Source organism: Primulina eburnea, chromosome 7 (genome assembly GCF_022965805.1).
Source record: "Primulina eburnea isolate SZY01 chromosome 7, ASM2296580v1, whole genome shotgun sequence".
Classification (NCBI taxonomy): Eukaryota; Viridiplantae; Streptophyta; class Magnoliopsida; order Lamiales; family Gesneriaceae; genus Primulina; species Primulina eburnea.
In genome coordinates, this window is record NC_133107.1 from 4,637,004 (window position 1) to 4,650,317 (window position 13,314).

A 13,314-nucleotide genomic window follows, 5' to 3' on the forward strand; every position below is an offset into this window, starting at 1 on the left:
AATTATATATATTTATACAGTTATATGTTCAGCTACTTTAGTTTGGTTTTGTTTATAGGGCCCAAAAAAAGAGTCAGGCCCAAATAGCTAGAGGCCCATTCTGCTTTAAGCTGCTAAAACACGTATTTGTGTAGGTGAAACGCAACTTCTACTTACATTTAATCCGACAAATTAATTTAGATAATAAGTTTAACAAACCATGTCGATCAGTTATTAGTTATTTTATTTAGATATAAAATCTTGATTGTTAAATCTTGAACTCTACTTGAAGTCGTAAAAGTTGCAATATTTGGTAGTTCAATAGTATTTTTCGTCGATAATCACGTGTATCTATGATGACATTAGAACAAGTATACGGTAAGTTATAATCTTTGCATTCTTAATCGTCATCAATAACTATGATATGTGTCACGTCCGTCCCTTTTTGGTGGTTCAGACACGTGATATTGGCACGGCTCAATCAAATAAACGAGCTCTACGTTCGTAGAGCATGCCTTTTTAATTGAACCAAACCAACATCTCGCATATGCCTGACCAACCAGACATGTACAAACATATAATTTTATCAAAGTTATCGGTTTGCCATTCGTGTAAAAAAATGATATTTCAGAATAAAATTTTACCTCCAAAATCCATCCAGCGACTGATGAGGGTCGGTTTTGTCTGGCTTAAAACACTCCGATCCCACGTAATAAAAGACCAAAAAGGACGACGCATTTCAGAAAGAACAAACAAATCAAAAGAATGTTAATGTACTAACTGTCGTGTGAAGTCAATTTGCCATGCAAGAACTGAAACCACCATATCTATTTATAGACACACAGGACATGACATGTATATGTAACATAGGTACGTAGGATTAGAACAAAGTTGTGGGTTTTTGTAGAGGGGTAGCTAGGGTCGATAGAGGAGGCATGGCAGACCAGATAATTCGTGCACAAAAAGAGGGTGAAGCCTGGATTTCACGAACAAAAAAGAAGGGTATTTACTTGCTCAAATCTGGATCCTTTTAGTCTGCACTTATGAGGTCGGTAAAAGTCGTGGCGACATATATAGATTGATTTCAGGTCTAGGTTAATATATATGTATTATCGTTACTAGTTTGAAGTTTCCGTATGCATTTTTTTAATGATTATTATTATGAACAAACAATTGTCGTCGGCTTGCATCTTCAGCAAACGGCAACTGTTTTATATGTGATGATTTTAACAGGAGAAAAAGATGGAATACCTCTTATATTTAATGGGAAATCAAAGCTCTCGTTACATATTGTTCGGTCTCACGAATCTTTTTTGGAAATATTATCCTCTCTTTTTTCCGATGACGAACAATTACCATCAAACTGCCACTATATTGGGCTGCATTAATGATTAAAGTTTAATAACTTTTTATGTTTAGAATTTTTTTTTAAAAAAAAACAACAAGAAAGAAAGAAAGTAAATGGACCAACAATCATAACTAAAACAATGCTCAGTAGTCCATATTATTTTGCTGGATGTACTGCCAACAAATTTAAAACATATGGGCCATCTTTTGTATCAAAGTACTTATCTTGGAATATAAAACTACTCATCTCTAATTTTCAGTATTAGTGATAAACACTGATTATTAAACATAATTTTAGAGTAAGATCTTCGTTTGAATCATAATTTTCAGTATATACGTAAATTCTCACATGTGAACTCTATTTTTTTTTCAAAAAAAAAAAAAGAAAGCGGGTTGTGACAATATCACGAGGATAACGTCTCATTGACTCTTAATTACATGTCAATGCACAATAATTATGTTTTCCTCTGAGATTCTAAGTGAAATTTACCTACATATATCCGAGGTTATATCATTACCACTCTACTGCACAACTATAGATCTGTTGTTGTCTAAAGCTACATTCAGATCCCCACTGAGCCACAACTTTGTCACGATAAAATGATGAACGTTGGACACCCTTTAATAGTGCAACCTGTCCATTATCATTGCCTTGATCCATTTGGTTATATGGAGTTGGATAAACGACCCCACAACTATTGCTTCATTGTCTATTACAATTTTGAGACTTTTGGGGAGATAAATAGTTGTCAAAAAAGTTCAAATAATAATAAATAAAATGTTCAAGTTAGGCTTTTCGTAATCTAATCGTTTCTTGAAAATGAAATATAATTTATATGTCTTTTACGTGAGTTTGAACAATGACTCTCCTTCAAACGGGAAGTATTCATACCTCCTCCATCCGAATGATAGTGCTCTTTGCCTTTTTTCTTTTTTTCGTCTCTCGAATTTCTTCTTTTATGTAGCTATGTCCCGAACTCAGATGGCCGATCACTTCGATTACCTCTCTTTTGTTTTGCAATATATGTCGTGCCAATTCTTCTCTCCTGTGCTATTCGCTTACGTGCAAAAATGAAAATTCCCCCCAGTTTTTGGTTATCCAGTGAAACGTCACTTTGAATAGACGAGCTTTGAGACGTTCCCCCCAGTATTATTATCCAACAAATTTTATGAAGGGAATATTTTACTTGATCAAAGTTCATTCCGTTCCTTTTATTCAGGGGGAGACTATGCTGCACCTGGAGACAGCACAATCCTTAGATCAATGTAAGGATCGCTGATCCAAGGGCTGTTGCCCACCGGGTGTCAGCGTAGTCCCTCCCACCCCCACTTTTGTACCGATAATAAAGATATATAGTACACCACATCTAAGAAATGCACACACATTTATACCACATCGCCTACTTCTGGTTGTGTACAGAAAGAAGTACAAAATCCACGAACAAAAAGACGGGAGATGGTGGTTTTGCATTTCAAACTTGGACCCAATACAAGCGTAGGCAGTTCTACGTTATTTATTTATTCAACTGGGTCTGGGAGCTTAAACCATAAACACTAAGGCCGGTTATCCTCCAGGATTTTGAGACCTCTCACTCTTGCTTCTCGAGTTCTTTCAGAAAATCTGCATTATCCACCAGAACCTAAAAACGGCAAAAAAATAAATAAATAAATAAATAAGTGTGAGATTTGAGTCGAGTAGTTATAAAAGGACACATTGGGGGCTGCTCGGTAGGGCAGATGATGCTCAGTATATTAGTATTGTAAGCTACTGAGAACTATAAGTAGTGTTGCTTTCGCTATATATTAACTAAATATCCAAAATATCAAACTTACAGTTTTCCAACCATCTGGGTCTAGGAAAGAAGTGATCTTAGTGTTGATTCCAGGAATTGGTCCTGGTTGTCGAGTTATCTTTCCTCCAAGCTCCTGGGTTACAAGGTTCACAACCTCGGCACTCTTATATACATCATTTGTGCTAATTGCTACCTGAAATTGAACTCACCAATATGTATGATTGGGATGATGCCATGATAACGAGCTGAAGGTTAATTGTGATGAGAACTCATCTTACCTGTGCATATGCATTTCCTTTGGTATATTCAGTGACACCATAGTTGTAAGTCAACTCCAGCACAATCGTCTCATATTCATCAGCATATCCCATCATTGCTATCGAGTACTGTGAATTACAAAGTTCTTTTGTCAAAACATAACCAAAACAAAAATAATGTATATTAAGTATGCGCTAAAGCTTTAAAGCTGGTTCTCATCCAACATGGAAACCTTTTGCTCGGGTCTGTCAGTTTTTTTTAGGAGTCTCATCCCCAAGGCCTGCATGAAAAAGAAAGTTATCAGCTTCCAACATGTGCGGTTTGAATGTCTTTGTTAGTAGTTCCTTACTCCAGGATATCGTTTGCATCCATATTATTAAATCTAGATGTATGTAAGATGCATACCAACATTCTGACATCAAAAGAGAGACCTCGCTCAAGTACAGGAGATATTCTTTGGACAGATGGTGGTAGCGGATTTCCGAATATGATTTAATTTTGCTCTTACATTTAACAATAAACGCCAGTGTAGGGCTGGACTTGATGGTAGCAAAATCATAACGGAAGTGTTCAAAGCAAAAATTATTTCTCTGGTCACAAACACCTTAATGATAAGCTATTTCATCAAGAAAATATGAACATGATAAGCTGATACAATGAAAAAATAATATTAAACAGGAGATGGAACACCTATAATTACTATTTATATAATCAAAAACTTGGGGAAACAGGCTTTCACATATATCCATACGTAAAGGACTCTAGAAACAAGTATGGATCGACCTCCAAAAGATTAGTTGACGAGAAAGTTAAAGTACATATAAATAAACCTTAAACACAGTTAAAAAGAATAATTCACCTTCTCATAAAATTTAATAGAACGATCAAGATCACCCACGCGAAGCATGACTTGGCATAGTGGTTCTGGAGTTGGACCCCGTTGAATAAGTTCAAAAATGTACCCATCTGGATCCTTAGCAAAAGCAATAACTGTTGATCCACCTTTGACCGGACCTGGCTCTCGAGTGATGGTTCCTCCCTTGGCCTTAATATTTTCGACAAGTTTGTAAACCTAATAAAATGAAAATTAAAAGTAAGATAAATTAAAATAAATACCAAATTCTGGCCCGATATAAGCACTCTGTTCAATTGACGAACAAATAAACAAAAAATAATGATGATGATGATGATGATAACACTCACATCTTCACTTGCAATGGCAAAATGCCCAAAGCCAGTTCCAATGTCATATTTGTCAACTCCATGATCTGTTGTAATGTAATGAAGAATGTCAAATGGTAACATTGATCGATATGCAACAGGAAGAATAGAGATTACTACTTCATACAGCCTTTTATTCAGTAGTGTCAACAAATTGTCACCTCTATGGGCCACCTCTCTCTCACTGCTTCTATCAGACTTAATTAATATTCAGTATCCTTTGTTTTAGGATTGAGAAGAAAAGTTTAGCATTATATATGTGTGGCGCATAAGGGTCTGAAGTATCAGAAAGGTAGTTTAGGGACAAAAAACATTCGGTAGCCACTTGTTTCTTGTGAGTGGCCCAGCAACCAGCATTCTGAAACTAAAAAAGCAATATTCACATTATGCTAATTTTTTATAAAGTTTTAGTGCACAAGGTAGAATTAGTTAGAGATGGCATTAGTAATCCCCTAGACTAAATTAAAACCATGAAAATTCAAGAACTTAGATAACCAAGGAATTTGCATACTGTAAGTCAATTCCAAGACAAAGTGCGTCTCTTCAGGCCCAAATCCGAGAAAAGCATTTGAATATTTTTCCTCGGGAACATCCCTTTTCCTCAATAGTTTCATCCCAAGACATTCAGTGTAAAACCTAGCAACACGTAGATAAGAATAAGTAACATGGATATTCAAAAGAGATCTCTATCTCAGAGCAGCAGCAAGCTTAGTATAGTTCTTAAGTCCAAAAAATACTTGATGGTGCGATCAAGGTCTCCCACTCTATACACAGCATGTAAAAAGCGTCGCTTGTCATGTTTTGGCCACTCCAAGAGCTCGTGGCTTGGGACAATTGTTGCTGCTGCCTCGGCCATCGATCTGCATCCGAAACCCACGTGTGAACCGAATCGATCTACTAATAACTTTCACCAACTATAGTCAATCAACTCAAAATAAACGTTGTATTTCCGCTGGTAAAGCAGATGACTGTCAAAATAACAAACAAGTAACATCTAGAAACGCTACGAAGATAATACTTGACACTGTCTCCATCTTGATGTATCGAACAAGGGCAATAATTCGACAGGAAAGTGACAAACCTTCTAGTGTGTATGAATCATAACTCAGAGGTATATAATACTTCATTTGAGTTATAAAAGCAAACTGAATTTAAATATATATATTTTTAAAAAAACCGAATTCAGCTGCTTAAATAACTCTCCTACAAATTCCATTCACACAATAATTGTAAAGTCGTCATTTTAAACCCAAAAAAGTAAAAGGAAGTGATTACGCGAGCAAAAAAAATTCATTTTCTTAACAGGTTTTTCCTTCGATTGACAGATTTCAGGCTAGAATAAGATCGGAAAAATTAAATCAAACAAGATAAAATTAAATAGGGAAAGTGGTAAATCACTAGCGTCAAAAAGAGAAACTTAAATCTCGATCAAGGTACAGTAATTCATCGATAAATCAAAAGGAGAACTCAGCGAGAGCTGAACTTACCAGAAGAGTCGGTCAGTGAAGAAGGAAAAACGAAAGAATTAGAAATAACTGTTATCCGAGTATTGCACGTGTATATATACGTAGAGACGAGAGTATGAGAGAGACTGCCACGTTTTACAGGCATTAATCTACGAGTAATTTGGATAAAAATACTTCTGCACATATATTATTTAGAATTCAATATCCATGTAATTTTTTTTTTTTATGTTTTAATATCTGACCAAACTCAAAAATGAATTTTGCTCCCTCTTTCATCCATTTTTTCCATTTTTCAATTAAGTTTTTTAAATCCCAATTATTAATGAGTTTTCTCACACTCATTTTGCCTCTCTCATCCCTCCCGTAACAAATTACGCTGTACGCATTTGTTGTCCTCACTTTCTGCTCGCCATTTTTCACAACCCTTTTCTTGTTAATTTTTTATTTGTTGTTGTCCTAAACAATTTGCTTGGTATCAAAAAAACCATTGACACCGCCATCCCCGAGCACTAGTGACATTTTCGGAAGTAAAAGAGTTCAAGATGGCAGCAAACAAAGTTTAGGGCTGCGATCTGCACAAATAATCTTGAATTTACGCCAGAAAATTTGCTCAGACAAACACCATTTGCGCAAAAAAGCTTGAAGAAGGTATTATAGTTGATAAAATCCAATTTATGGTTATTTTTGTTAATAAACTTGAATTTTTTGTTTTCAAGGACTGTTAATCTTGAACGGCAAAAACTTGTGTGAGACGGTCTCACGGATCGTATTTGTGAGACAAATCTCTTATTTGGGTCATCAATGAAAAATTATTATTTTTTATACTAAGAGTATTACTTTTTATTGTGAATATGGGTAAGGTTGACCCGTCTCACGGATTAGGATCCGTGAGACGGTCTCATATAAGACTCACTCATCTTGAACATATTGGATATCTTAACTTATGGCAGATTTAAAAAGTTAGATCATGTTAATAGAAATACAAACAAGTTAGCGCACTGTTTAACGCATTTTTCTTTATCTCATCCTTCTCGTTCATGTTGGATTGAGGGTTTTTACGCATCGTGGTTGATGAATGTAGTTACTGTTGATTTAATTAATAGATAAGAGTTCCCTAAAAAAAAAAAATTTATATTATATAAATCGTGTCTTTCTTTTCCAACAACTTTTGTTGAAACATATGCTCTTAATCGTTATCTTACGCCAAATCTAATAAATTTATTTGCCTCATATATATGTAGTAATAATTTTAACTTATCCGGTAACTAAAATGTTTTTGCCCCATTAATCCTAACACGTGAATTACTTGTTTTTCACATGTACATGGGATTTTCTTATGTTGCTTGTGGCTGAAGGTTCCGTTAATGCATTAAATAGTTTGGCAATTATGAATCGAGATATGGTCATATTTTGTTCTCTGTTTCATGTGGAAAACGAGTTCAATCAATTTCATCAAAGTGTTCTCAATGAAAATATCTATTCGATTTGATTTCAGGAAAAAAATTTGAAAACCACTAAACCGATTCCTATATTTGTCTGTGGTGCAGAGGACGTTGCTTTGATCGAGTACGCTCATTTAACTGGTGGATCGTTCAGGGTTTTCAGCTTAGATACAGGGAGATTGAACCAAGTTGTTCGATGAAGTAGAGAAACGCTACAGCATTCGAATAGAGTACATGTTCCCTGATGCCGCTGAAGTTGAGTCCTTGGTTAGAAGCAAAGGGGCTCTTTTCTTTCTATGACGATGACTGTTGGTGAATATAGAGAAAAACAATATGCAGTAGAGAATAAAGAAGTTATGTAGGGAAAAACTCGGGTTTGAGGTTTATTAGGAATACTTTCTTTAAGGTTTTATTCACTTCTCAAAGTTTGTTAATGAGTTTTGGCAACAAATTACCCCCAAGATACAAGAAACTCTTCAATACAATAATGTAACAATCTTATCGTATTGGATAACATATATTTATAGATAGACAAGAATTGCAATGGAGAGTTGTATCATTTCATGAATTAATGTGTCTTTCCATGAATGATGTGTCTTTTCATGAATGAATGTGTCCATTAACAATGCAACTTTTAGTAAATAATTGATATAGATGCATTTTGGAATCAAATGATACAACCAAGAGACACGATGATACAACTCAAAAGTTGTGAGAGTTGATTTGACACTTTTATGCTTTAATGTTGTTTCAATTACAATCTCTTACAATCCCCTACTGGATTGTAATATTTTCTCCATATTAATTCTGATAGATTCACCCATAGTTGTCAAAGGCGAGCGTCTTGAGGCGAGAGGCGCCACCAGGCGCGAGCGTTGCGCTTCAGGCAATCCCAGGCACAACAATTTACAAAGGCGAGCTCAGGCGCGCGCCTGGGCTCGCCTTGGAAGGGCTCTCGGGCGTGCCTTAGGCGCACCTGGGATTGTGTTTTTTCTCTGTTTTTTTTTAATATTAACTTAAAATGTAAAAAACCCAACCCAACCCCAAACCCAAACCCTAGCATCCCAATTAACAAATTAAATAACAGAAAATGCAACTTATCTGTTTTTTTAATATTAACTTAAAATGTAAAAAGACCAACACAACCTCAAACCCTAGCAGCCCAGTTAACAAATTAAATAACAGAAGGCGACAAGAGCTATGCAGACTGCAACAGAATTACAGAAGCCAACAACGTGACAGCGTGTTATTTATTATTATGAACTTATTAATTATTTGTTGTTTTGTGTGACATTCTGACTTAATTATTTCATATTTTAATATTAATATATTCTTCTAAGATAAATGTATTTTTAAAAAAATAAAAAATGTGCGCCTTGCTTCGGTAAGGCGCGCGCCTCGCCTCGCGCCTTGCGCCTCAGGCTCCAGAGCCCTTGTGAGCCTCGGTGTGCCTTGCGCCCTTGACAACTATGGATTCACCAACAATGACCACCAGGAGTGCTGCCGATTTAGGAAAGTTAAACCTTTAAGAAGGGCTCTCAAAGGGATGTGAGCATGGATAACTGGCCAGCGTAAAGATCAATCCCCCGGGACTCGATCAGAAATCCTGGTCGTGCAGGTTGATCCTGTTTTTGTGGGCTTGAATGGTGGGCTTGGCAGCTTGCTAAAGTGGAATCATGTCGCTGAAAACACAACATCTGTGTTGTACTCTTTTCACACACCTCACACACAATGTCAGATAAATTTAAAAAATTGTCAGACGAAACAAGATGATCAACTCGTATAAAAAGTTCACAACATCAATTATGTATTTCAACTACATCAGAGAATCCAACTCCATATTATTGCGCAGCACAAATGGTTGGGACTTGGGGGTAAAAAGGGTGCTCCCCTGTTCATAATTAAAATAGTTTCAAACTAAATGGAATAAATCAGGACACTCAAATTGAAATTGCTTTACTCTACTTCCCCAATTAACAAATATACTTTCTTGCTTTAATTCAGTATTTAAGTGTCATGCATTCCCTATCCTTCTTTTACATTTTTTTTTAAAAAAATTAGGCCTATTTGGTTTGTTCATCAATTCGATGCATGAAAATGTTTTTTTCTCACTAGTTTAATGAGATTATAATTAAAATTTCATTTTTATACATTTTCATTGAATTTTACTAATTTCATGAATAATTTTTAAAATTTTAAATCAGTTTGATTGAATTCATATATATCATAAATGAAAAATATAATCCTAATGATTGATCATATATAAGGAATTATATTTTCTATAATAACTATATATCTTGTTGTGTAAGACACAGAAATGTTCTTTTGACAATAACCTTATTTTAACTAGAATTCAAACAATGACAAAAACTTGTGTGAGACGGTCTCACGGGTCGTATTTGTGAGACGTATATCTTATTTGGGTCATCCATGAAAAAATATTACTTTTTATGCTAAGAACATTATTTTTTATTGTGAATATGGGTTGGGTTGACCCGTCTCACAGATTAAGATCCGTGAGACGGTCTCACATGAGATCTACTCTCAAACAATTGAACAATTTAAAACCCAAAACACAGTGCTTTATGGAGAAAAAATATAATCTAAAAAAATTACATTTTACATACAGAAAATTACAATTTACATTGAAATTGTAAGAGCTCATGCTTAACACATTAACTAGTACTATTACACATACATACAATTAAAGTTAGGTCTCTCTTAAATTTTTACCAATTAATATATTAAAATACTTTTTAAATTATTTATATAAGGTTAGAATTTAAATTTAACTTTTAAATTAATTTTTATTCGAATTTAATAAAATAATCGGGATTTTATTTATAGGTACAATCACTAAATTTGGGCCCTTGATTCAATCATGTGGATAATGCTCCTACATGTAGGATGAAATCAACCCAAAATAAAGTACATGCTAAAACCTCTATATGCTGTGCTGTGGATATTCCGAAATTTGAGATCCAATTATGACAAATATATCTCTTAACTAAAAAAAATTCGATCTTTTATAATATACTTAGCTTGTTTTTTTATATTGATATATTTAATTGAGACAAAAACTTGTGTGAGACGGTTTCATGGATCGTATTTGTGAGACAGATCTCTTATTTGGGTCGTCCATGAAAAAATATTATTTTTTATGCTAAGAGTATTACTTTTTATTGTGAATATGGGTAGAGTTGACCCGTCTCACACGTGAAACCTACTCTTAATTTGATAAGTCAGACAATGTTTTTTGATGGAGAATGGTCCCATTGGAAATATATTTCAATTAATGATCAAAGCTACTAATTTTGACTTGAATTAAATTTGTTTCCCATGCATTCAGATTTCGAACCTTGAACAAAATATAAACCGCAAATGCGTGTAGTCAAGATTATTGGCGTGTGCAGTCTTGGCAATTGGACTCTTTACCCAAAATTTCATTAACAACTAATTTTATCTATAAAAAATAAAAGTGATATTTTAGAAAAAGCAAAAAATGCAAAAATTTGTGAGAGACGATCTCACGGGTCGTATTTTGTGAGACAGATCTTTTATTTGAATCATCCATAAAAAAAGTATTACTTTTTATTGTGAATATCGGTAAAATAACCAACTGAAATAATGTGAATTTGAATCACATAAACGAAATCTTTTATAAAATATAAATTACCATTGATTTTTACTCACATGCAACTTAAAAGTTAATATTAATGTTAGCTACTAAATTTCAATTAATATTGCCGATAAAAAAAATTTAAAAATAAATGTATCGTAGTTTGAAAGTCAAACAAAGACTAGCTCAGAAGAAGTCTACTACTCATCGACCGGTCTAGAGTTTCATTTGATTGTCGACATATATATACATATTATTATATATATAGACATACAAACACACAATTGCACCATTCCAGTGTAAATTCATCAAAATATAAGCTTCAAATTCAACAGAAGTATCAAAGAATATGGCAGCGTTGAAGCCAACCATCTTAATCTTGAAATCTTCGTTCTCTTCTTGCAAGTCCTCGAAGCAAAGAGGGATCGTTGCTGCTACAATCAGTTCCCGAGACCGGGCCGGAAAAATTTCTCTTCCGGGCCTCGGAGCAGGAGGGTTTGTGGATAAACTGGAGTTACACAGATTCACTGATGAAAAACAGCTCAGCCCTATCAAAGTTATAGAGACAATCAAGAGAAATGAGGGTGTCAATGGCGGCGATACGTTGATTGTGGCAGAGCTTTATTCTATATTGGAAGCTGTTGCAGATAGAGTGGAGATGCACAGGAATATTTGTGAACAGAGATCGAACTGGAACAGCCTTCTTTTGACATCCATCAACGGTTTGATCCTCGCCGCCGCCACGATGGTGGGGATCGCATCAATCAGCGGCGGTGCTCCAGCGGCTGCGCTGAAGCTTTCTTCCACAATTTTGTACGTTGGGGCAACCGGTCTTCTTTCGATTATGAATAAGATCCAGCCGTCTCAGCTAGCTGAAGAACAAAGAAACGCAACGAGATTGTTCAAACAGCTTCAGAATCAGATTACAACTGTTTTATCGATCGGGAATTTCATGAGCTTTGATGTGAAGGAGTTGATGGAGAAAGTGTTGGCTCTGGATAAAGCGTACCCGCTTCCTCTTCTAGGCGCCATGCTCGAGAAGTTCCCGGAGAATGTCGAGCCCGCAGTCTGGTGGTCCGAGTGCAGAAGAAAACAACTCAAAAGGTCGGTAGGTTTCAATGGATGGAACCGAAAATTGGAGGAAGAAATGAGGGAGATAGTAAATATCATGGAGAGAAAAGATAAACAAGATTACTTGAGATTGAGTGAAAAAGCACTGAAACTCAACAAGTTTCTCGCTGTGGCAGCTCCTACGTTAACAGGTCTCGCCGCCGTGGGGTCTTCTCTCGTGGGTTCCCCTTCTCACGGCGGTTGGGCGGCGGTGTTGGGAGTTTCCGGTGGCGCATTGGCGAGTGTGATGAACACTCTTGAGCACGGAGGGCAAGTTGGAATGGTGTTCGAGATGTACCGCAGCAACGCTGGGTTCTTCAAGATGATGGGAGATACGATTGCATGGAATTTGAGAGAAGAGGATTTGGAGAGAAGGGAGAACGGGGAGGTGTTGGAGATGAAGGTGGGTTTGCAGCTGGGGAGGAGTTTGTCGCAGTTAAGGGACCTTGCGACGGCGGGTGAAGACCAGTTCGCGAGCAAGCTTTTCTGATTCCAATTGCATGTAGAAAACACGACTAGATTTTTAGGCTGCGGAGAAATTCTTAATCACAAACTAATTCCAATCATTATTTTATGCTACGCCTTTGGGTATATCATTATTTGATTCAAAATTTAATTAGAATATGCCCCATTTTACATCAAAAATCATTGATTTGAGGTGTGACATCAACCATTGTTTGATCAGCGTTTTAAAAAGAATATTTGAGTCATGATAATTTTAAATCACAAGACAATGTTGGGATGCTCGATTAGGACAACTATCAACACGTGATATTTGGTTTACTATACCGTTTGAAAGTCTTGATCGGTGTTATCATTAGATATATTTTTTAGCACAAAATTAAAAGATTTTTTAAATGAGTTGAATAGATTGTTATAACATGTACAAACACATTTTTTTTTTAAAAAAAAAAATCTCGTATTTAATTTAATAAGAAGATAAATGTAACTTTGAGGCCGTCATATAATGGAATTAGGCAGAAAAAAAATTAAATTTTAGGTTTGGTAATGTCTATGAGCAAATAACTTGAACTGCTCGCTTGTAGCTCATTTAAGTTCGACCACCAACTGGACTCGAT

At 35.5% G+C, this 13,314-nt stretch overlaps 2 protein-coding genes across 2 annotated transcripts; one reads left to right on the plus strand and one right to left on the minus strand.

Moving 5' to 3' along the window:
* Positions 1 to 2,694: 2,694 nt before the first annotated feature.
* LOC140836807 (lactoylglutathione lyase GLX1-like) lies at positions 2,695 to 6,231 on the minus strand. The gene is made up of 9 exons (XM_073202612.1): positions 6,086 to 6,231; positions 5,336 to 5,458; positions 5,110 to 5,234; positions 4,581 to 4,645; positions 4,237 to 4,449; positions 3,610 to 3,657; positions 3,398 to 3,505; positions 3,160 to 3,312; positions 2,695 to 2,966 (listed from the first exon to the last, which is right to left on the minus strand). The coding sequence occupies exons 2-9, from the start codon at positions 5,452 to 5,454 to the stop codon at positions 2,916 to 2,918; spliced, it is 882 nt and encodes a 293-aa protein (XP_073058713.1). The 5' UTR covers positions 5,455 to 5,458; positions 6,086 to 6,231; the 3' UTR covers positions 2,695 to 2,915.
* Positions 6,232 to 11,424: 5,193 nt separating this feature from the next.
* LOC140836035 (probable F-box protein At4g22030) lies at positions 11,425 to 12,857 on the plus strand. The gene has a single exon (XM_073201450.1). It carries the CDS (start codon positions 11,475 to 11,477, stop codon positions 12,723 to 12,725), a length of 1,251 nt encoding a protein of 416 aa, XP_073057551.1. The 5' UTR covers positions 11,425 to 11,474; the 3' UTR covers positions 12,726 to 12,857.
* The last annotated feature ends 457 nt before the right edge of the window (positions 12,858 to 13,314 follow it).